Source organism: Drosophila grimshawi, unplaced genomic scaffold (genome assembly GCF_018153295.1).
Source record: "Drosophila grimshawi isolate 15287-2541.00 unplaced genomic scaffold, ASM1815329v1 contig_44, whole genome shotgun sequence".
Classification (NCBI taxonomy): Eukaryota; Metazoa; Arthropoda; class Insecta; order Diptera; family Drosophilidae; genus Drosophila; species Drosophila grimshawi.
The window spans coordinates 5343307-5361511 of record NW_025063240.1 but is presented as its reverse complement, the minus strand read 5'-3'; the positions used below and the strand labels follow the sequence as shown (position 1 = coordinate 5361511).

Below are 18205 nucleotides of genomic sequence, written 5' to 3'. Positions count from 1 at the left end.
ACATTTAAAAAAATTTTAAGCTCGATAGACTTGCATCTGCAAATGCATCGAGCTTCCCATGCAGAGTTGCCAGACGCGCGAAAAAGCTTAAGCCATGGGAAAGCTTGCATTTGACAAATTGCAGATACTTCTCCAATTGCCGTGTTCGCTGCTCGCTCGCCGACGGTTCCTTAAATTGTTTGTAAACAAAAGAATTGCTGGCAACCAGGAAGCGTATTCAAAATCACAGTCAATTAAACAAAAATTTATTGTTAATTTGCATAAGCGGAGCCATGCAAGAGTTTTGGTATGTTCTATTGCGTGTGCATTGCAAATTATAAATTTCTCTAAGTATGGGTGACTTACACACACACACACACATGTCTATGAAACGTTTTTTGGTTTACATGTGTTCTTCTGGGGGATGTCAGATGAACGGCGAGCAACAGTTGCCGGATTATTTTTGGAATTCAATGGGGTTGATTTTGATGATGCTTTTGACAACCACTTAAAAAAACGTCAATGTTAATGTTAACGCGCAATAAAAGCTGTTAACTGATTGTTTGATTGATTACCAATGTCAATTCCTGGTAATAATAATTGCGCCTCTTACAGTGAAAACCTGGAGGATCTGGAGGACGAAATACCCGGTGATGAGAAGTCGACGCGCACAATGGATGAGAATCGCAAGTAAGCATCAATCTATGCAGCCAATGGCTAATCAATCACATATTAATATCAAACTTTTATACCCTTGCAGAGGGTATTATAATTTTGTCACACAAAAAGGAGACCCCATTTATTATGTTTGTTCGTCCGTCTGTCTGTTTTCAAGTGAGATCTCTTTTCAGTAGACATATAGCTGCCCCAGGAACTATTGGTCGGAAAGTCGAGTTCTTACTAAAAACTAAAAACGTTACTTTTTTATACAAATACTTTGCCCATATACGTATGGCCATATGTCTGTAAGGGTAATTAATCTTCGGCTCTCCGAAGATAACTTTTCCAATCTTGATTATGGATAAAATTGCACTTAATAATACAGTGCTCGCTCGGAATTTAGTAGTTTTTTGTTCCAAATTGAATCTTCGTTATATTTAAATTATACATTTTACTTGAACTATCTTCTGAAAATGTAATTTTCGAGCATTCAGTGTAATAACAAAATGTTCTCTCGCATATTGCTCGATAGACAGAATCACAGTGAGATTGAGAAAAGGCGACGCGATAAGATGAACACATACATCAACGAGCTATCCTCAATGATACCCATGTGCTATGCGATGCAGCGTAAGCTGGACAAGCTGACTGTGCTGCGCATGGCTGTGCAGCATTTGCGGGGGATACGCGGCAGCCTGCATCCCTATAATGGGGGCGATTATAGGCCAAGTTTTCTGTCCGACCAGGAGCTAAAGATGATCATATTGCAGGCGTCGGAGGGGTTTCTCTTCGTTGTGGGTTGTGACCGTGGACGCATTTTATTTGTCTCCAATTCCGTGTCGAACGTGTTGAATTGCACGCAGGCTGATCTTCTCGGCCAGAGCTGGTTCGATGTACTGCATCCCAAGGATATTGTCAAGGTGAAGGAGCAGTTGTCCTCGCTGGAGCAGTGTCCACGCGAGCGTCTCATCGATGCCAAGAGTGAGTGATAATCCTATAAATTATATATGCATACACGTTAATTGCTAGAGATATTTGTGTTTTATAGCCATGTTGCCGGTTAAGACGGATGTGCCGCAGAGCTTGTGTCGCCTTTGTCCCGGAGCTCGACGTTCCTTCTTCTGTCGCATGAAACTGCGTGCGGCAAACAACAATCAGATCAAGGACGAATCGGACACATCGTCTAGTTCGCGTAGCTCCACCAAACGCAAATCAAAGCTGAATATGGATCATAAATATCAGGTTATACAATGCACTGGATATTTAAAATCATGGACGCCCATCAAGGACGAGGATCAGGATGGCGACAGTGATGAGCAAACAACGAATCTATCCTGCCTCGTGGCCATTGGACGGATACCACCTAATGTGCTCAATTCCTGTCCGCCCACCTCGCTGGACAATAATCCCCACATTAGGCATGTTCTCTTCATATCCCGTCACTCGGCCGAGGGCAAGTTCCTTTTCATCGATCAGCGGTTGGTTTCTGCAATTGTTGCACTAATGAAGCATATACAAATCTGTAATTTATTATTTTTAATTTACAGTGCCACATTGGTGATTGGCTTCTTGCCACAGGAAATACTGGGCACCAGTTTCTACGATTATTTCCACAAAGAGGACATTTCAGCGCTGGTCGAGTGCCATAAGATGGTTATGCAGGTGCCCGAGAATATCACCACTCAGGTGTATCGCTTTCGCTGCAAGGACAATGGCTACATCCAGCTGCAGAGTGAATGGCGCGCCTTCAAGAATCCATGGACAAACGACATTGATTTTATAATTGCCAAGAATTCGGTGTTCCTGTAGGAAGGTCGTCGTCGTAGCCCCTTTTCTAAATGGTTTCAACTGTTTTTCGATGATTCAAGAACTAACCACAATAAATATGCAGTTTATATTCTGAATAACGATTTTGTATTGATTTTCTAAAGCGATTCTTATACAACTTCATTACATTTTTAATATATCTACACACTGGTTCAATTTTGAAAAGTAACGTTTTATTGTCTCGTTAGTCTTCATCACAGACTGACCTTCTCCGCCAGCCTTTTGTATTGTGTGGAGGAGAATGACTTTCGACCTTCAACCAGTATCAGGTTCAGGTTCAACTTTAGGGTGAAGGGCGGAGCTGCGAACGCGTACCGCCTTTGAAGTATCATCTGTTCGTAGATTTAAACAAAGAAGCTCTATATATAGATAGCTGTAATCAATAATTCATTTTTTGAATTAAATAAACTCGTTTAAGAAAATCCTTTTATGGTCAACGCTTAAGTGAAAGTTTCTCTTTATTTTGTACGCTTTTTAATATAATTTAACGAATAGTTATTATTATTATAGTGCCTAGTTCTCCCATTTGCTTTTATCAATGTTGCCGTTCTCAGTAGAATCATTCAATGGGCCCTCATCCACACACGAAAGCCGGCAAAAATACACGAGCGTTAAAGTACATATGTATGTGTGTGTATGTCATATGGATGTGTGTGTGTATATGTGTGGCTTGCTTGTGCCGCTCTCTCTTTGCGCATGCAGTGCGCATATCCGATTGGATTTGGTTTTAGTTGCCATCGTGTGTGCAAGGCATGCGGACGCGTTGTAATTGTTGTGATTTGTTGTCGATAAGTTGAAAATTATATCGGCAAGATGAGTTCCCTCATCTTTCTGGTAACCATTCTCATTGTATTTCTAATATATTCGCTGTTCAAATCAATTCGACGTCCCAGCAATTTTCCGCCAGGTGAGCTCTATCCAAAAATGAATCCAACACATAAGGAAAGAAATATTATTATTATAGTATTGCTTTTGTTATGACAGTTAAGCAAATATATAAAATAAATACAGCCGCCTTTACGACCTTCGGAGTTTCATTTTTTTTAGTTTCAAAGTGACATTACTTTTGCCAAAGACGTCGGTGCTTTCATTAAATAATTCAATTGATCAAATTCATTCAATGCTTACAGAAAATGCAAGTTAGCAAATCTTTTCCAACTTTGCTCTGTGGAAAAGCTAATGAAAAGAAACAACAAAGCCTTTTTGGCGTGGACATCTCTGGAATCAACTTGTTTATTCAATTTTGTTTATTTATGGCAAACAGACACTTTCAATTCAACTAGATAAGTTTAGCCACAACAATCCAATTGGAAAGGGGTAGCTGGAATACATTGTCCAACTGGAACACGTTTTATCCCAAGGTTGTCGGCGTATGTCTAGCATTTCAAATAGATTTAATTGATAAAATAGTTATGGTTTGACATCCATCACATTAACCCGTAGTTGTCTTAATTGATTTACATATGCACTATCCAAATCAAATTTAAAATCATGCATTTATTTAATTAATATACAATTATTCTTATTTGCAAGGTATAATCAGAATTATTGTATATTTAAAATGTTTAATTAGAATTATTGTATATTAATTAAAGCAAAATCAAGCTAACAAAAAGGTCTCCATGTGTTAAGCACACACAAATGTAAAAGCACATGGCTGATAAGTATTGAACAGACTCGAAAAATTGAGATTTGAGTTACCGATTTAATTATAAACTGATTACCTGATTTTTCGGTGGTGCCAAATACTATCGACGATAAGATTAGGTATACAATAGCTAAAGATGGGAATATAACTTTGGTTGTGAATATGTTCTTAATTTCATTATTTATATTATATTTGATATATTTATTTATTTCGATTTCGATGACAGGTCCTGGATTTATTCCTTGGCTAGGCAATACTCTGCAGTTCCGTAGAGAAGCACGCGACGCTGGCGGTCAGCATCTGCTCTTCAAGCAGTGGGCGAAGAAATATGACAGCCAGCTACTGGGCCTGAAGCTGGGCCAGGAGTATGTAGTGGTGGCGCTGGGCCATGAGCTGGTGCGCGAGGTGCAACTGCAGGAGGTGTTCGAGGGCAGGCCGGACAACTTCTTTCTGCGCCTGCGCACCATGGGCACACGCAAGGGCATCACGTGCACGGATGGCCAGCTATGGTATGAACATCGCAATTTTGCGATGAAACAAATGCGCCACGTGGGCTACGGACGCAGCCAGATGGAGCAGCAAATCGAGCATGAGGCGGAGCAGCTGATGCAACAACTCACAAAAACGGATGCGGCGGCCGTTGAACCCGTTAACTGGCTGGCCCAAAGTGTGCTCAATGTGCTCTGGTGTTTGATTGCCGGTGAGAGAATCACCAGCACTGAGGATGGCACACTGCGTCGCCTCCTCGAGCTGATGAATCGTCGCTCGAAGTTGTTTGACATATGCGGCGGAATACTGGCACAATTTCCCTGGCTGCGTCATGTGGCGCCCAATTGGACGGGCTACAACCTAATACGACAACTGAATGCCGAGATGCACAGCTTCTTCATGGAGACAATTGCGGAGCATCGGCGTCGTCTTGATGAGTGCGAGGCGCGCGGTGTTGAGCAGCACGAGAGTGATGATCTGATCTTTGCCTATCTGCTGGAGATGCGCAGTCGGGGCAAGGATACCGACAGCTTCAACGAGACGCAGCTGGTGATGACAATACTCGACTTTTTCATAGCGGGCTCACAAACGACCAGTAACACAATCAATCTGGCGCTCATGATGCTAGCCATGCGGCAGGATGTGCAAGAGCAGGTACATGCCGAAGTGGCCGCCAATATGCATAGTAGCAGCAACAGCAGCATGGATACGGTTGCATTTCCACATCTCAGTCGGCGCGAATACTTCCACTATATGGACGCGTTCATTATGGAGGTGCAGCGTTTCTTTCACATCACACCCATAACGGGGCCGCGTCGTGCTCTGTGGCCGACCAAGCTGGGTGGCTACGATATACCGAAGAATTCCACAATACTCATTAGCCTGCACTCGGTGCACATGGATAAGCAGCATTGGACAGAGCCGCACGAGTTTCGGCCAGAGCGTTTTATCGATGCGTCCGGCAAATGCTCCAAGGACGATTATCTTATGCCCTTCGGATTGGGGCGCCGTCGATGCTTGGGCGATGCATTGGCTCGCGCATGTATTTTCTCGTTTCTCGTGAGGATTGTCCAGCACTTTCGCGTGGTACTGCCCGAGGGTGAAACACCATCATTGATCCTTCAACCGGGCATCACACTGACGCCCAAGCCATACAAAGTGCGTTTCGTAAAGCGCAAGTGAATTTAGTTGAAAAATGCTGTGGGCAACAAGTTATTTACACTGGTCTTTACACACATTCAATTACAATTTTCAATCCACAATTCAATTTGATATAATAAAAGAAATTTCAAAACGATTTTGCTATAATTTCTATTGCAATTTCTTTGTAATACAGTTTGCTTAAAATTTGAAAAAGAGTTTATGGAAACAGTCCTGTTTATATTGATAATATCGATAGCATCGATGACAGTCAGATGGTCGACCAACACAATTTATCGACTGCATATATATGTAATTCTATAGTTATTGCCACCCGGTAAGCAAAGCAGGTGGGATATGGAATGGTGAATCCCCAACATCTTTTTACTTGACCAAAATAATGATATTAAATTTACAAGAAATATATATTTAAGTCGTATAATACATCTATAAAATTTATAATTATATTATATTAATAAAATGCAATTGATTAACTCTCCGCCTCTGGAAATTTATTGTCCTCATCTATTGAATCATATTTTAAATTGAATGCGAATTTCATGTTCGATAATTCATATTCAGCATTACTGATGGTGAAATCTCGGCATCTTTTTATTAGCTCCTCGTCGTAGTCCAGATTAAATTTGTTGGTGCACGATTTAAGAGACAATTTATAATACGCGTTAGATGACCATCTATCCACTGGACCTAATGAATCACCGGCCATCTTTCCAGGAAATTTAAACACATTTCTGTCGTCCGTATATGCATCGGAATGGCCTAAAGATTCGCTTAGGCTTTTAAGTTCGGATGCAAACATTTTGCCATTCCAATCCAAATGCAGCAATTCACCGCGGGGATGTGCCTTTAACTTTGAAAATAAAATGAGAAATTAATAAGAAATTACACAGATATTGTACAATTTGGATTTTACCTTATCTTCCACATCGGTCAGTGCATCGCTGCCCTGCACAGACAGCACAAATGGCGACTTCGGTTGGAAGTTACGCTTACTTAGATAATTGGGTAGATTTAGAATGAGTTCATTGAATCCTTGCGTTTTGTATGGCAAACGGAGGTATCTTAAGTTTGTACAGTTAAGTATAATTTTGAGCAGAGCTTCGTTTTCATTTAGGTTTTCTGGTGTCGTATCCAAAGAGAGAAACTGGAGATGCTGCAATTGCGTCAAGTTTTCAAAGAATTCTTTTGTTTCCAAGATTGATAAGCATGGTTCACCATCCATGTCTAATCCTACATATTTCAGATTTACGAAACTACCAATATCTTTGATTGGCAGGCTAATCGTTAGACAAATTAGCTTTGGACAATATGTAGCTAATTCGGATAGATAAGTGCTAAGTTTACTATCTGTGAGGCAGAAGCAGATCGAAAGAGAATGTAGATTGCGCTTTTCTTTAAATATATCTAGAAAATCATCCGAACTCAGGTTACTATTAATTTTGTAAAGATTAAGCGCTTCAAGTTGGTTACAATTCTTCAATTGTTTTACTGAAAGAGAAAAAGGTTTATATCAATTTGATGATCAATATCATTCGTTTCAGCTCACCATCGTTCTAAGACTTACATTCATTTTCCGGCGCATAGAATAAAGTTAGCGATTTTAATGTTGATAAACTGGACAAGCCAGCAACAATTTTTATTTTACTATTGTAGACATATTCACAGACCAAATTTTGCAAATTTATCAGAGAACAACATATATTTGAACAGATATATGTCACATTTGCGTCGACAGTATCTATTTTTAAAGTTGTTAGTTTATTTGAGTCATCCTTCAGAGCAAAGTCTGCGAATTGATATCAGAAATATGATTATATTTTTTATGATTTCACATATAAAACAAACATTGATAAGAATTTGTTGTGTGTTCGTAATATAGGAGATTTTAATAAAAAGTTGTTATGTAATACAATAAATAAATGACAAGAGTAATTCACAATTATTAAAGATAAAACACTTACATTCAGTGTCGGGGGTATCAATCAGACTTAAGCACTTTAGGTGTGGCAATTGCCAAAGATGTTTGATAAAACCTACTTCTAAATAATCGCTCTTCTCTACAGAAAAGAATAAACGGACATGTGTCAAGTTTGGGCAATGCCTGCTCAGCAGCAAAATAAACTTCGCAAAGTGCTCAATATTGGTCGATGAGTCAATGTATTCCTCGTAGATCAGAACTTCGGCGCCATTCAGATTGAGAATACTTTGCCATTCTGTTAGAGTTTTATGCATCCATCTACTGATAATTTTATAACTGTGATTAACACCGGCAGATGCTTGACTTCTTCCCCTCCGCAACATGTTGAATGAATAATAGTAAAACTCTACTGATTACTCATTAACCTGGTATAAATACATTAATAGCCGTATTGCCGCAAGAATGCTGTACATGTGGTACACAATAACGTTTCGACTGTTTAGTCGAAATAAATAAAAATCGAGAATCGATAGCACTGAAAGCTGGTGCTTTCAAATTAACAGTAGGTTGAATTTGGTTCAAATATTATTCGATTTAAATTTAGAGATTAAAAATTTTAAAGCAATATTTCCATTAAAAAAAATGTACAATTTAATGAAACGTGCTTGTTAACATTTTATTTATTTTATAAATTTGTTGTACACCTCTTTGTATAATTTGAGTTAGCTATAGTTGTTTATTTCGGGAACTCTTTGGATACATCCATTTGATCGCGGGTGTCGAGCATATTATAACATCACATTATTACCAACTTTAAATATTTTAAAGAAAAGGTATCAAGGAGAACTGGTTTTCAATTCGTTCTGGTCTGATTCTTGTTCTTTATTGAATGACAATTTAAATTAAATTATAATTTTACGATTTAAACTTAAACGAACTATTACGATTTGCAATTTGTGTAACAAAATCAAAACTTTTCAAGTTATTCGTTATAATTATATAATGTAGATGTAGCTATACATACATAAATATGTATAAATAACAACACCAAAGCCGGCTTCTCAAACGCACAGAGTACATATGTATGTACAGAAATATGGAGATATATGTAAATGTACTTATATGCATAATGAAAATATTTACAGTCATTAGGAAAGCATTGAGTGTACATCATCAATCAAATATATATGGATCAACTATTTCAATTCAATTCTGTTTGGCTAACATACACATGCATGATGTGTACATATGTATATGCTGGTGTGTTTGCAACCTATTTGGATTCAAGTACGGATTATTCAAGTTGTGGTCCTGGACCTTATTCACACATTTAATTTTCGGTACGCTTTCGCAATTAATAATGATATTGATAAGGAGTATGTAACAAAAGAGTAAAAAAAAACAAACAAAGAAAACGTGAAACACTTCCCTGGCTCGACTCGACTTAAATGCTAATGACTGCACACTGCGGCGTTGTCAGTGCCTGTCTTTCTAGCCGTGCATAGGATACACACATTCCGGTTTTGCTCCGCTGGTTGGGTTTGCATACCGCTTGTTTTGTAGTGTTATTTCTGTAGTCATGCTAGAAATTGAATCCGCTATCGGGCATATTCTGCGGATTAAACTCGTATTGCTGCTGGGCTCACAAACGATCAGTAACACAATCAATCTGGCGCTCATGATGCTAGCCATGCGGCAGGATGTGCAAGAGCAGGTATATGCCGAAGTGGCCGCCAATATGCATAGCAGCAGCAACAGCAGCATGCAGCAGTTTCGCGTGGTACTGCCCGAGGGTGAAACACCATCATTGATCCTTCAACCGGGCATCACACTGACGCCCAAGCCATACAAAGTGCGTTTCGTAAAGCGCAAGTGAATTTAATTGAAAAATGCTGTGGGCAACAAGTTATTTACACTGGTCTTTACACACATTCAATTACAATTTTCAATCCACAATTCAATTTGATATAATAAAAGAAATTTCAAAACGATTTTGCTATAATTTCTATTGCAATTTCTTGGTAATACAGTTTGCTTAAAATTTGAAAAAGAGTTTATGGAAACAGTCCTGTTTATATTGATAATATCGATAGCATCGATGACAGTCAGATGGTCGACCAACACAATTTATCGACTGCATATATATGTAATTCTATAGTTATTGCCACCCGGTAAGCAAAGCAAAGTGAATCCCCAACATCTTTTTACTTGACCAAAATAATGATATTAAATTTACAAGAAATATATATTTAAGTCGTATAATACATCTATAAAATTTATAATTATATTATATTAATAAAATGCAATTGATTAACTCTCCGCCTCTGGAAATTTATTGTCCTCATCTATTGAATCATATTTTAAATTGAATGCGAATTCCATGTTCGATATTTCATATTCAGCATTATTAATGGTGAAATCTCGGCATCTTTTTATTAGCTCCTCGTCGTAGTCCAGATTAAATTTGTTGGTGCATGATTTAAGAGCCAATTTGTAATTCGCGTTAGATGACCATCTATCCACTGGACCAAATGAATCACCGGCCACCTTTCCAGGAAATTTGAATATATTTCTGTCGTCCGTATATGCATCGGAATGGCCTAAAGATTCGCTTAGGCTTTTAAGTTCGGATGCAAACATTTTGCCATTCCAATCCAAATGCAGCAATTCACCGCGGGGATGTGCCTTTAACTTTGAAAATAAAATGAGAAATTAATAAGAAATTACACAGATATTGTACAATTTGGATTTTACCTTATCTTCCACATCGGTCAGTGCATCGCTGCCCTGCACAGACAGCACAAATGGCGACTTCGGTTGGAAGTTACGCTTACTTAGATAATTGGGTAGATTTAGAATGAGTTCATTGAATCCTTGCGTTTTGTATGGCAAACGGAGGTATCTTAAGTTTGTACAGTTAAGTATAATTTTGAGCAGAGCTTCGTTTTCATTTAGGTTTTCTGGTGTCGTATCCAAAGAGAGAAACTGGAGATGCTGCAATTGCGTCAAGTTTTCAAAGAATTCTTTTGTTTCCAAGATTGATAAGCATGGTTCACCATCCATGTCTAATCCTACATATTTCAGATTTACGAAACTACCAATATCTTTGATTGGCAGGTTAATCGTTAGACTAATTAGCTTTGGACAATATGTAGCTAATTCGGATAGATAAATGCTAAGTTTACTATCTATGAGGCAGATCGAAAGAGAATGTAGATTGCGCTTTTCTTTAAATATATCTAGAAAATCATCCGAACTCAGGTTACTATTAATTTTGTAAAGATTAAGTGCTTCAAGTTGGTTACAATTCTTCAATTGTTTTACTGAAAGAGAAAAAGGTTTATATCAATTTGATGATCAATATCATTCGTTTCAGCTCACCATCGTTCAAAGACTTACATTCATTTTCCGGCGGATAGAATAAAGTTAGCGATTTTAATGTTGATAAACTGGACAAGCCAGCAACCATTTTTATTTCTCTACTGTAGACATATTCACAGACCATATTTTGCAAATTTATCAGAGAACCACATATATTTGAAAAATCACTAGCTGTCACATTTTCGTCGACAGTATCTATTTTTAAAGTTGTTAGTTTATTTGAGTCATCCTTCAGAGCAAAGACTGCGAATTGATATCAGAAATATGATTATATTTTTTATGATTTCACATATAAAACAAACATTGATAAGAATTTGTTGTGTGTTCGTAATATAGGAGATTTTAATAAAAAGTTGTTATGTAATACAATAAATAAATGACAAGAGTAATTCACAATTATTAAAGATAAAACACTTACATTCAGTGTCGGGGGTATCAAATAGACTTAAGCACTTTAGGTGTGGCAACTGCCAAAGAGATTTGATAAAACCTTGTTCTAAATAATCGCTCTTCTCTCCAGAAAACAATAAACGAACATGTGTCAAGTTTGGGCAATGCCTGCTCAGCAGCAAAATAAACTTCGCAAAGTGCTCAATATTGGTCGATGAGTCAATGTATTCCTCGTAGATCAGAACTTCGGCGCCATTCAGATTGAGAATACTTTGCCATTCCGTTAGAGTTTTATGCATCCATCTACTGATAATTTTATAACTGTGATTAACACCGGCAGATGCTTGACTTCTTTCCCTCCGCAACATGTTGAATGAATAATAGTAAAACTCCACTGATTACTCATTAACCTGGTATAAATACACTAATAGCCGTATTGCCGCAGGAATGCTGTACATGTGCAATCGATATCGATACATAACTATTCATATTGGTACAAATAACGTTTCGACTGTTTAGTCGAAATAAATAAAAATCGAGAATCGATAGCACTGAAAGCTGGTGCTTTCAAATTAACAGTAGGTTGAATTTGGTTCAAATATTATTCGATTTAAATTTAGAGATTAAAAATTTTAAAGCAATATTTCCATTAAAAAAAATGTACAATTTAATGAAACGTGCTTGTTAACATTTTATTTATTTTATAAATTTGTTGTACACCTCTTTGTATAATTTGAGTTAGCTATAGTTGTTTATTTCGGGAACTCTTTGGATACATCCATTTGATCGCGGGTGTCGAGCATATTATAACATCACATTATTACCAACTTTAAATATTTTAAAGAAAATGTATCAAGGAGAACTGGTTTTCAATTCGTTCTGGTCTGATTCTTGTTCTTTATTGAATGACAATTTAAATTAAATTATAATTTTACGATTTAAACTTAAACGAACTATTACGATTTGCAATTTGTGTAACAAAATCAAAACTTTTCAAGTTATTCGTTATAATTATATAATGTAGATGTAGGTATACATACATAAATATGTATAAATAACAACACCAAAGCCGGCTTCTCAAACGCACAGAGTACATATGTATGTACAGAAATATGGAGATATATGTATATGTACTTATATGCATAATGAAAATATTTACAGTCATTAGGAAAGCATTGAGTGTACATCATCAATCAAATATATATGGATCAACTATTTCAATTCAATTCTGTTTGGCTAACATACACATGCATGATGTGTACATATGTATATGCTGGTGTGTTTGCAACCTATTTGGATTCAAGTACGGATTATTCAAGTTGTGGTCCTGGACCTTATGCACACATTTAATTTTCGGTACGCTTTCGCAATTAATAATGATAATGATAAGGAGTATGTAACAAAAGAGTAAAAAAAAACAAACAAAGAAAACGTGAAACACTTCCCTGGCTCGACTCGACTTAAATGCTAATGACTGCACACTGCGGCGTTGTCAGTGCCTGTCTTTCTAGCCGTGCATAGGATACACACATTCCGGTTTTGCTCCGCTGGTTGTGTTGCTTTACCGCTTGTTTTGTAGTGTTATTTCTGTAGTCATGCTAGAAATTGAATCCGCTATCGGGCATATTCTGCGGATTAAACTCGTACTGCTGAGTCCCAGCAACGGGCGCCACACGCGTGTCCTCCTCCTCGTTGCCAAAGTACTGTTCGATAATGTAGAATGACTTGTGATAAATGTCGCGATTCTCATGCGACTGCAGATATTCAATTTTATCTAAACCTGTGTAATATATGATATTACTATGATAAATTACTATAACACAAAATAACTTCGACTTACCACCACACTCTTCAATGGTCATTGCATAGGGATTGGGCCGTACTTGAAACTTTTCGCCTGCTTTCAGTATATTCTCGAGAGCATTCAACGCAACCTGAACAATATCCGAATCGACGACAGTGAGAAAATCGCACATGGGCGGCACACAGCCCACCTGGACTAAATAGTGTATCTGCTCCGAGGAACCACTACTGGTGGCATTTGTTATGGCCCAAGCGGCTTCTTTGCGTGTTTTAAAATCAGCCGTTTGCATTATGCTCATCAACTGCGGAAATATATTGGCATTGATAATTGCCTGGATTTGGTCACGATTGCCGGCCGCAATATTTGATATGGTCCAGCAAGATTCCTTCTTAATCGTTTCGGCCGTGGAGCACAGCAAAAGGCTGATGCACGGCAGGGCATTATAGCTCAATATCACTTGGGTCTGCTGATCATCGCCGGTGACAATATTGCCCACAGCGCGAAGGGCCGCAGTGCTAACATTCTGCTGCGGATGCCTGTTAATATGAAGGGAGTTATCATTCCATTGTTATCCCCAATTATCAGTGGACACTTACAAAAGGAGTTCAACAAGACGACGGCAGACGCCCGCATCAATAACGGCCTGAATTTTGTCGTTGGGTCCATCCGATAGATAGCTAATGGCCCAACATGTGTCGCTGAGCACATCCACATCAGTGTAGTCCAGAAGTCGCGCTAGTATTGGGAGACCGTGTACGATTTTTGAAAAATCGGCAGGCGGATTTTTGCCACGGCACAAATTGGACAGCGTCCACACAGCATTCCGAATCATTGTGATACGATCCGATGTGCTCAGCACGCTGTGGTAAATTTGCAAAAAAGGTTCGCAAAAGTTAATCATAAAATGTGGTGATTTTAAGACTCTTCTACTCACTTCAAAAGCGGCATCAAAATGCACGAGCTGAGCAAATGATCGCGACACGTGGGTGAATCGCCAGCTATATTGCCTAGCGCCCAGACAGCCTGCTCCTGCACATCATCATGGGGGCTGGAGAGCAGCTCAATAAAAATGGGCACGGCACCAGCCTCGATGACAATTTTCGTTTGATGCGATGTGCCCGACGCAATGTTTGTCAGCGTCCAGGCTGCCTCAAATTGTAGCGTTGCATTTGTGTTGTTGCGCAAGAACTTTACGAATTGTGGCACAATGTCTTTCTGTATGACCTCTTCAATGGGCGGATTGGGATCGCGGGACAGCAGTTTGCGAAACTTCTGTGTTGCCTCCAGCTGATCTCGCTCCTTGTCGCTATATAACATTTGTATCATCTCCGCATTAATTATCGATTGAGCGACAGCCACCTCCGCCGACTGTCCACCGATGCCGCCAACTCCATGCGATTGCACTATTCCACCGACACCCATTCCTTGGCCACTACTATCAGCCATATGCATGTCGCCCGCGTGGTGTTGGTTGTCGCCACTGCTGGCACTGTTCTCGATGCCTCCGGCGATGCCTGGCGTGGATGTCGGTGTTGGATCCAACACCACATTGCGTCGCTTGGAGAGCTGCTGTTCACGTTTCGTTTTACGCAGCTGAATGCCAACCTCCTCGCGTCTGCGTCGCATCTCTGTGGAGTCGAGTGCGGCATTTTTATAGCGCTGTTTGTGTGTGGCGGACATTGTCTGTCTGTTGATATTAGCAGTTCTGCAAGAGTCGCTTAATTAAAGCATATGCTTAACAATTTAGTAAATATGTAATGTATATTCATTTTTGTGCTCGAATCTTTTCGATAAACTACACACAGCACAACACATCAAAATAAGTGCCTACATCGATGTATATTCTACATATATATATATATATTATCTTAAATTAAGTTTTGCAGAGTATCGTCACGTCGACAACCTTTGCATTTTACTTTTACTATTCAGTTTTTTTTTTGTATATTCAGGGTTGTCAGCTTGAGCAGTTAGGTTGAGCTTGAATGCGTACGATGAGCTGGTCCCTATTAAGTGCTTAGATTTAATATTTCCTATGCATTTTACGAGTACTTTTCTATTTGCACAGCAACAACACTTTCACATTCTAATTGTAATTACATATGTATGCACATGTATACACACATACGCACATGCATGCATACAAGCACACGCTCGTGAACGTGTGCGTGTATGATGGGCTTAGGTCAGCGTCAGCAAATACTGCACTCTCGCTTTTTTCCTGCTTGCTCTTCACTATTTTTGAAAAAGGAAGTTTGGTTTTTGTTCGAAGTTGTAGCTGAAATTTTGCATCACTATACCTGTGTTTCTGCCAATTTGAAGCGTCTATTAATAGTTCAACACACAAATGCAAATTTTAGTCACGATACGCCACACGTTTTTAGTTGGGCGTAGAGGGTTGCCAGACTTATTTCATTGCATTACAGCTGATTGTGCAACAAAATTAATTTCGATAACGATATCAATCATTTGTAATAACACAAAATAGCGCCAACAATGAACAATTCCAAATATCAACAGAATACAACACAGGAAATAATCAACGAAGCTGATTTGCAAAAGCAGAAGCAAAAACACTTACAACTTTTACACAAGTACAACAATCTTAAAGATGCCACACAAACGGTGCTCGGAGCCTTGGCGCAGGCAAAAGGATTAACAGTTAAAGACATACACAAGATGTACAATCTGCCTAGCCATGATTGAGGGCAAAACAAATACAAATATAAGATTCATTTAGTTAAATGTATTTCTTTTCAAAATAAAAAAAGCCATGTGCTTGTAAACCGCACTGGTTGATAACAAATTTACTGGGCAGTCGCTGTCTGTTTATAACTAAAAATTTCACTTACAACTAAACAATTCACTGCACTGCCTTCCCTCCATTGCATGCCAACAACAAATCGCATATATAAATATTGTTGCTATTGCTGCAGCTAACCTACTTAAATTCATTGACCGGCATGAAAATAGGCTCTGCAACGTTCATTAAATGCCTTGTAAGTCCGCTCCTTGATTATATCCTCTACATTTAGCTCCGATTGCAACACTCTCAGCTAAACAACAAATTAAAAGATATTAGATTTAAATATAGTAAAGTTTGATACAAAAAGGCAAACCTTGCGTTGCTCTGCCTTGAATTTACTGTCGACATCGACATCATCCGGTTGTTTTTCCCGCTGCTCGCGTAGCTGCTTTAATGTGGTCGCCGACAAAGTTATGCAATTGCGTATGTTGTTTTGCTGCCGAGTTAAAAAAAAGTGTTAGTGTTAAAATACAGCAATTATAAATATAAGTTTACCCGTGAGAGATGCGACTGCTGCAGCTTGGCGTATAAATCACGGCATGTGCTCTCACTATTTACTTGGCCTTTAAACGATTCCGTTGGTAGTGCGTTTAACGCATATATAATTTTATCGTCTACATCTCGCATCTTCTTCAGTGCCTCCTATCAAATATGAACAAAAAAAAACGTGTGTCTTTTGAATTAATGTGTGTATATTATTTATGCAATGTGACTCACTTGGAAACCCAGAAAATCAAAGCAAGTAGTAGCCATCGGAAGAGCTAAGTAAATTTTATAAAAATTAAAAGGAAAACAAAACAAAAAAACACATGTACATATGTATTTTGCCGGCGCAATGTGCCTTCAAAAGCGTTGCCACATTATTCAGATTGGTTAATTAGAAAAGCCAATGTTTTCTTGCCGCCTCGAATTATTTACGTCGAACTCTTTGCTAATATACCGTTATTTTTTTACTGGAAAGTAATAATTCATTTGATAAATTTCGAAGAAATGACAAACTTAATAGAAAGCCCGACTGCCAAAAATTACATACATCTCAGCAATCGATAGTATCGTGTATCGTGCAATGCAATAGATATTTACCATCTCTACATAGGTCAGCCAATGGAAGAAACAATAACAAATTTATCCAAATAACAAACAAGGAAACCTTCACACATGGCCACCAAGCACGAAGATATTCGTGATAAAATCGAAAATGGCATCTATAAGCTCGCAACAAATGTCAAAAGCACACGCAGCACGGTGTGGCGCGTTTATCGAAAGATTGAAAAAGATGACGGCAAAATATTGGAGCACGTCTTGTATTGTACGGGTTGCAAAAATCTGATGTCTTTCACGCACAAGTCCACGACAAATTTGCGAAGACACAAGTGTCATTTGCAATATTTGAAGAAACAGGCGTATTGCAATGGATATGCAGACGCAAACAGCACAAAGGAATGGTTCAAGGATGACGAAGCAGAAATGTCTGTGGAAGACATTCTAATGGAGGCGGAGTCGCAGCTTAAAGTGGATAATGATGAATGCTCGGAGTCTGCCTCCTCAATGATGGACGAGGTGGAGAAAAAGCCCACTTCGACGGACGTTGCTGCATTTATGGCGCTTCGAGGAGCTGGTGGTGACGCTGCCGGTAACAGTGCGACTCTCGTCCAGCAGTCTAAAGGCAACGGTGATCCACTCAACGTTGGTACCGCATGCATTACGAACTTAAATTCACGTCGCTCTGACGTTTTTGTGTCCCACGATGTTAGCGAGGCCGAAGAATCGGCGATATATGCACAAACATGGTCCTTGGAATACCGCAAACTGACAGAAGATCAAAAATTCTATGCGAAGAGGGCTATTGATGAGATCTTTGTTCTGGGGAGATTAAGACGTTTAACGTTAAATACGGTACCAGCGGTAACCGAGTGAAATACTCCAATAATTTTGTATGCGTAGACTAAATATAATTAGACTTTACTCTTACAAAATATGTAACATACAAATGTATATAATTTATTAGATAAATTCTCTGGTCTCGGTTGTTAAGAACTTAATCTTAAATATGTAGCAAAGTAGTCTTGGAAAGACAACCACTTCCCACCTTACAAAATCATTAAATATAAATGTAAATGCTTCAAAAATTTCGTTTTAAAT

The 18205-nt window shown here is 38.6% G+C and overlaps 8 protein-coding genes across 11 annotated transcripts; 4 read left to right on the top strand and 4 right to left on the bottom strand.

Annotated features, from left to right (window-relative positions):
- The first annotated feature begins 114 nt into the window (after positions 1–114).
- Positions 115–2546, top strand: LOC6558467 (protein cycle). 2 transcript variants are annotated; one of them, XM_032738728.2, is made up of 6 exons: positions 148–286; positions 595–669; positions 740–742; positions 1172–1620; positions 1688–2117; positions 2187–2546. In XM_032738728.2, the coding sequence occupies exons 1-6, from the start codon at positions 273–275 to the stop codon at positions 2446–2448; spliced, it is 1233 nt and encodes a 410-aa protein (XP_032594619.1). In that variant the 5' UTR covers positions 148–272; the 3' UTR covers positions 2449–2546. The 2 variants fall into 2 exon arrangements, with proteins under 2 accessions (XP_001985163.1, XP_032594619.1); XM_001985127.3 differs by lacking the exon at positions 740–742 and having other exon boundaries at positions 115–286.
- Positions 2547–2962: 416 nt separating this feature from the next.
- On the top strand, positions 2963–9890 carry LOC6558459 (probable cytochrome P450 305a1). 2 transcript variants are annotated; one of them, XM_032743278.1, is made up of 3 exons: positions 2963–3373; positions 4341–5689; positions 9463–9890. In XM_032743278.1, exons 1-3 carry the CDS (start codon positions 3280–3282, stop codon positions 9556–9558), a joined length of 1539 nt encoding a protein of 512 aa, XP_032599169.1. In that variant the 5' UTR covers positions 2963–3279; the 3' UTR covers positions 9559–9890. The 2 variants fall into 2 exon arrangements, with proteins under 2 accessions (XP_032599169.1, XP_001985164.1); XM_001985128.2 differs by lacking the exon at positions 9463–9890 and having other exon boundaries at positions 4341–6243.
- LOC116806515 lies at positions 6150–8160 on the bottom strand. The gene is made up of 4 exons (XM_032743279.2): positions 7726–8160; positions 7329–7550; positions 6678–7252; positions 6150–6614 (listed from the first exon to the last, which is right to left on the bottom strand). The coding sequence occupies exons 1-4, from the start codon at positions 8063–8065 to the stop codon at positions 6234–6236; spliced, it is 1518 nt and encodes a 505-aa protein (XP_032599170.2). The 5' UTR covers positions 8066–8160; the 3' UTR covers positions 6150–6233.
- On the bottom strand, positions 9235–15617 carry LOC6558439 (importin subunit alpha-7). Of its 2 annotated transcripts, XM_032743277.2 has the most exons (6): positions 15558–15617; positions 14192–14962; positions 13854–14117; positions 13294–13793; positions 13094–13233; positions 9235–9306 (listed from the first exon to the last, which is right to left on the bottom strand). In XM_032743277.2, exons 2-6 carry the CDS (start codon positions 14935–14937, stop codon positions 9265–9267), a joined length of 1692 nt encoding a protein of 563 aa, XP_032599168.1. In that variant the 5' UTR covers positions 14938–14962; positions 15558–15617; the 3' UTR covers positions 9235–9264. The 2 variants fall into 2 exon arrangements, with proteins under 2 accessions (XP_032599168.1, XP_032599167.1); XM_032743276.1 differs by lacking the exons at positions 9235–9306; positions 15558–15617 and having other exon boundaries at positions 12767–13233; positions 14192–14974.
- LOC6558445 lies at positions 9907–11877 on the bottom strand. Its single transcript, XM_043215704.1, has 4 exons — positions 11482–11877; positions 11082–11306; positions 10437–11005; positions 9907–10373 (listed from the first exon to the last, which is right to left on the bottom strand). Exons 1-4 carry the CDS (start codon positions 11819–11821, stop codon positions 9993–9995), a joined length of 1515 nt encoding a protein of 504 aa, XP_043071639.1. The 5' UTR covers positions 11822–11877; the 3' UTR covers positions 9907–9992.
- A 37-nt stretch (positions 15618–15654) lies between the features above and the next one.
- On the top strand, positions 15655–15996 carry LOC6558432 (DNA repair protein SWI5 homolog). Its single transcript, XM_001985132.2, has one exon. The coding sequence runs from the start codon at positions 15754–15756 to the stop codon at positions 15961–15963; it is 210 nt and encodes a 69-aa protein (XP_001985168.1). The 5' UTR covers positions 15655–15753; the 3' UTR covers positions 15964–15996.
- Positions 15984–16956, bottom strand: LOC6558423 (protein MIX23). The gene is made up of 5 exons (XM_001985133.3): positions 16879–16956; positions 16781–16824; positions 16559–16705; positions 16377–16499; positions 15984–16313 (listed from the first exon to the last, which is right to left on the bottom strand). The coding sequence occupies exons 2-5, from the start codon at positions 16814–16816 to the stop codon at positions 16209–16211; spliced, it is 411 nt and encodes a 136-aa protein (XP_001985169.1). The 5' UTR covers positions 16817–16824; positions 16879–16956; the 3' UTR covers positions 15984–16208.
- Positions 16957–17018: 62 nt separating this feature from the next.
- On the top strand, positions 17019–18177 carry LOC6558419. Its single transcript, XM_001985134.3, has one exon. The coding sequence runs from the start codon at positions 17222–17224 to the stop codon at positions 17978–17980; it is 759 nt and encodes a 252-aa protein (XP_001985170.1). The 5' UTR covers positions 17019–17221; the 3' UTR covers positions 17981–18177.
- The last annotated feature ends 28 nt before the right edge of the window (positions 18178–18205 follow it).

Coding starts and splice junctions, on each gene's coding strand:
- LOC6558467 (XM_032738728.2), top strand. Junction 1,621..1,687: donor GCGTCTCATCGATGCCAAGA/GTGAGTGATAAT, acceptor TGTGTTTTATAG/CCATGTTGCCGGTTAAGACG. Junction 2,118..2,186: donor TTCCTTTTCATCGATCAGCG/GTTGGTTTCTGC, acceptor TTTAATTTACAG/TGCCACATTGGTGATTGGCT.
- LOC6558459 (XM_032743278.1), top strand. CDS start 3,280: ATGAGTTCCCTCATCTTTCTGGTAACCATTCTCATTGTATTTCTAATA. Junction 3,374..4,340: donor TCCCAGCAATTTTCCGCCAG/GTGAGCTCTATC, acceptor TTTCGATGACAG/GTCCTGGATTTATTCCTTGG. Junction 5,690..9,462: donor TTGTCCAGCACTTTCGCGTG/GTACTGCCCGAG, acceptor CAGTTTCGCGTG/GTACTGCCCGAGGGTGAAAC.
- LOC116806515 (XM_032743279.2), bottom strand. CDS start 8,065: ATGTTGCGGAGGGGAAGAAGTCAAGCATCTGCCGGTGTTAATCACAGT. Junction 7,253..7,328: donor CTATGCGCCGGAAAATGAAT/GTAAGTCTTAGA, acceptor TTTCTCTTTCAG/TAAAACAATTGAAGAATTGT. Junction 6,615..6,677: donor TGACCGATGTGGAAGATAAG/GTAAAATCCAAA, acceptor TTATTTTCAAAG/TTAAAGGCACATCCCCGCGG.
- LOC6558445 (XM_043215704.1), bottom strand. CDS start 11,821: ATGTTGCGGAGGGAAAGAAGTCAAGCATCTGCCGGTGTTAATCACAGT. Junction 11,307..11,481: donor TGATACCCCCGACACTGAAT/GTAAGTGTTTTA, acceptor ATCAATTCGCAG/TCTTTGCTCTGAAGGATGAC. Junction 11,006..11,081: donor CTATCCGCCGGAAAATGAAT/GTAAGTCTTTGA, acceptor TTTCTCTTTCAG/TAAAACAATTGAAGAATTGT.
- LOC6558439 (XM_032743277.2), bottom strand. CDS start 14,937: ATGTCCGCCACACACAAACAGCGCTATAAAAATGCCGCACTCGACTCC. Junction 14,118..14,191: donor ATTTTGATGCCGCTTTTGAA/GTGAGTAGAAGA, acceptor AATTTACCACAG/CGTGCTGAGCACATCGGATC. Junction 9,307..13,093: donor CTGGGACTCAGCAGTACGAG/TTTAATCCGCAG, acceptor CAGCAATACGAG/TTTAATCCGCAGAATATGCC.
- LOC6558432 (XM_001985132.2), top strand. CDS start 15,754: ATGAACAATTCCAAATATCAACAGAATACAACACAGGAAATAATCAAC.
- LOC6558423 (XM_001985133.3), bottom strand. CDS start 16,816: ATGGCTACTACTTGCTTTGATTTTCTGGGTTTCCAA. Junction 16,706..16,780: donor TTGATTTTCTGGGTTTCCAA/GTGAGTCACATT, acceptor CATATTTGATAG/GAGGCACTGAAGAAGATGCG. Junction 16,500..16,558: donor AGCAGTCGCATCTCTCACGG/GTAAACTTATAT, acceptor TTAACTCGGCAG/CAAAACAACATACGCAATTG.
- LOC6558419 (XM_001985134.3), top strand. CDS start 17,222: ATGGCCACCAAGCACGAAGATATTCGTGATAAAATCGAAAATGGCATC.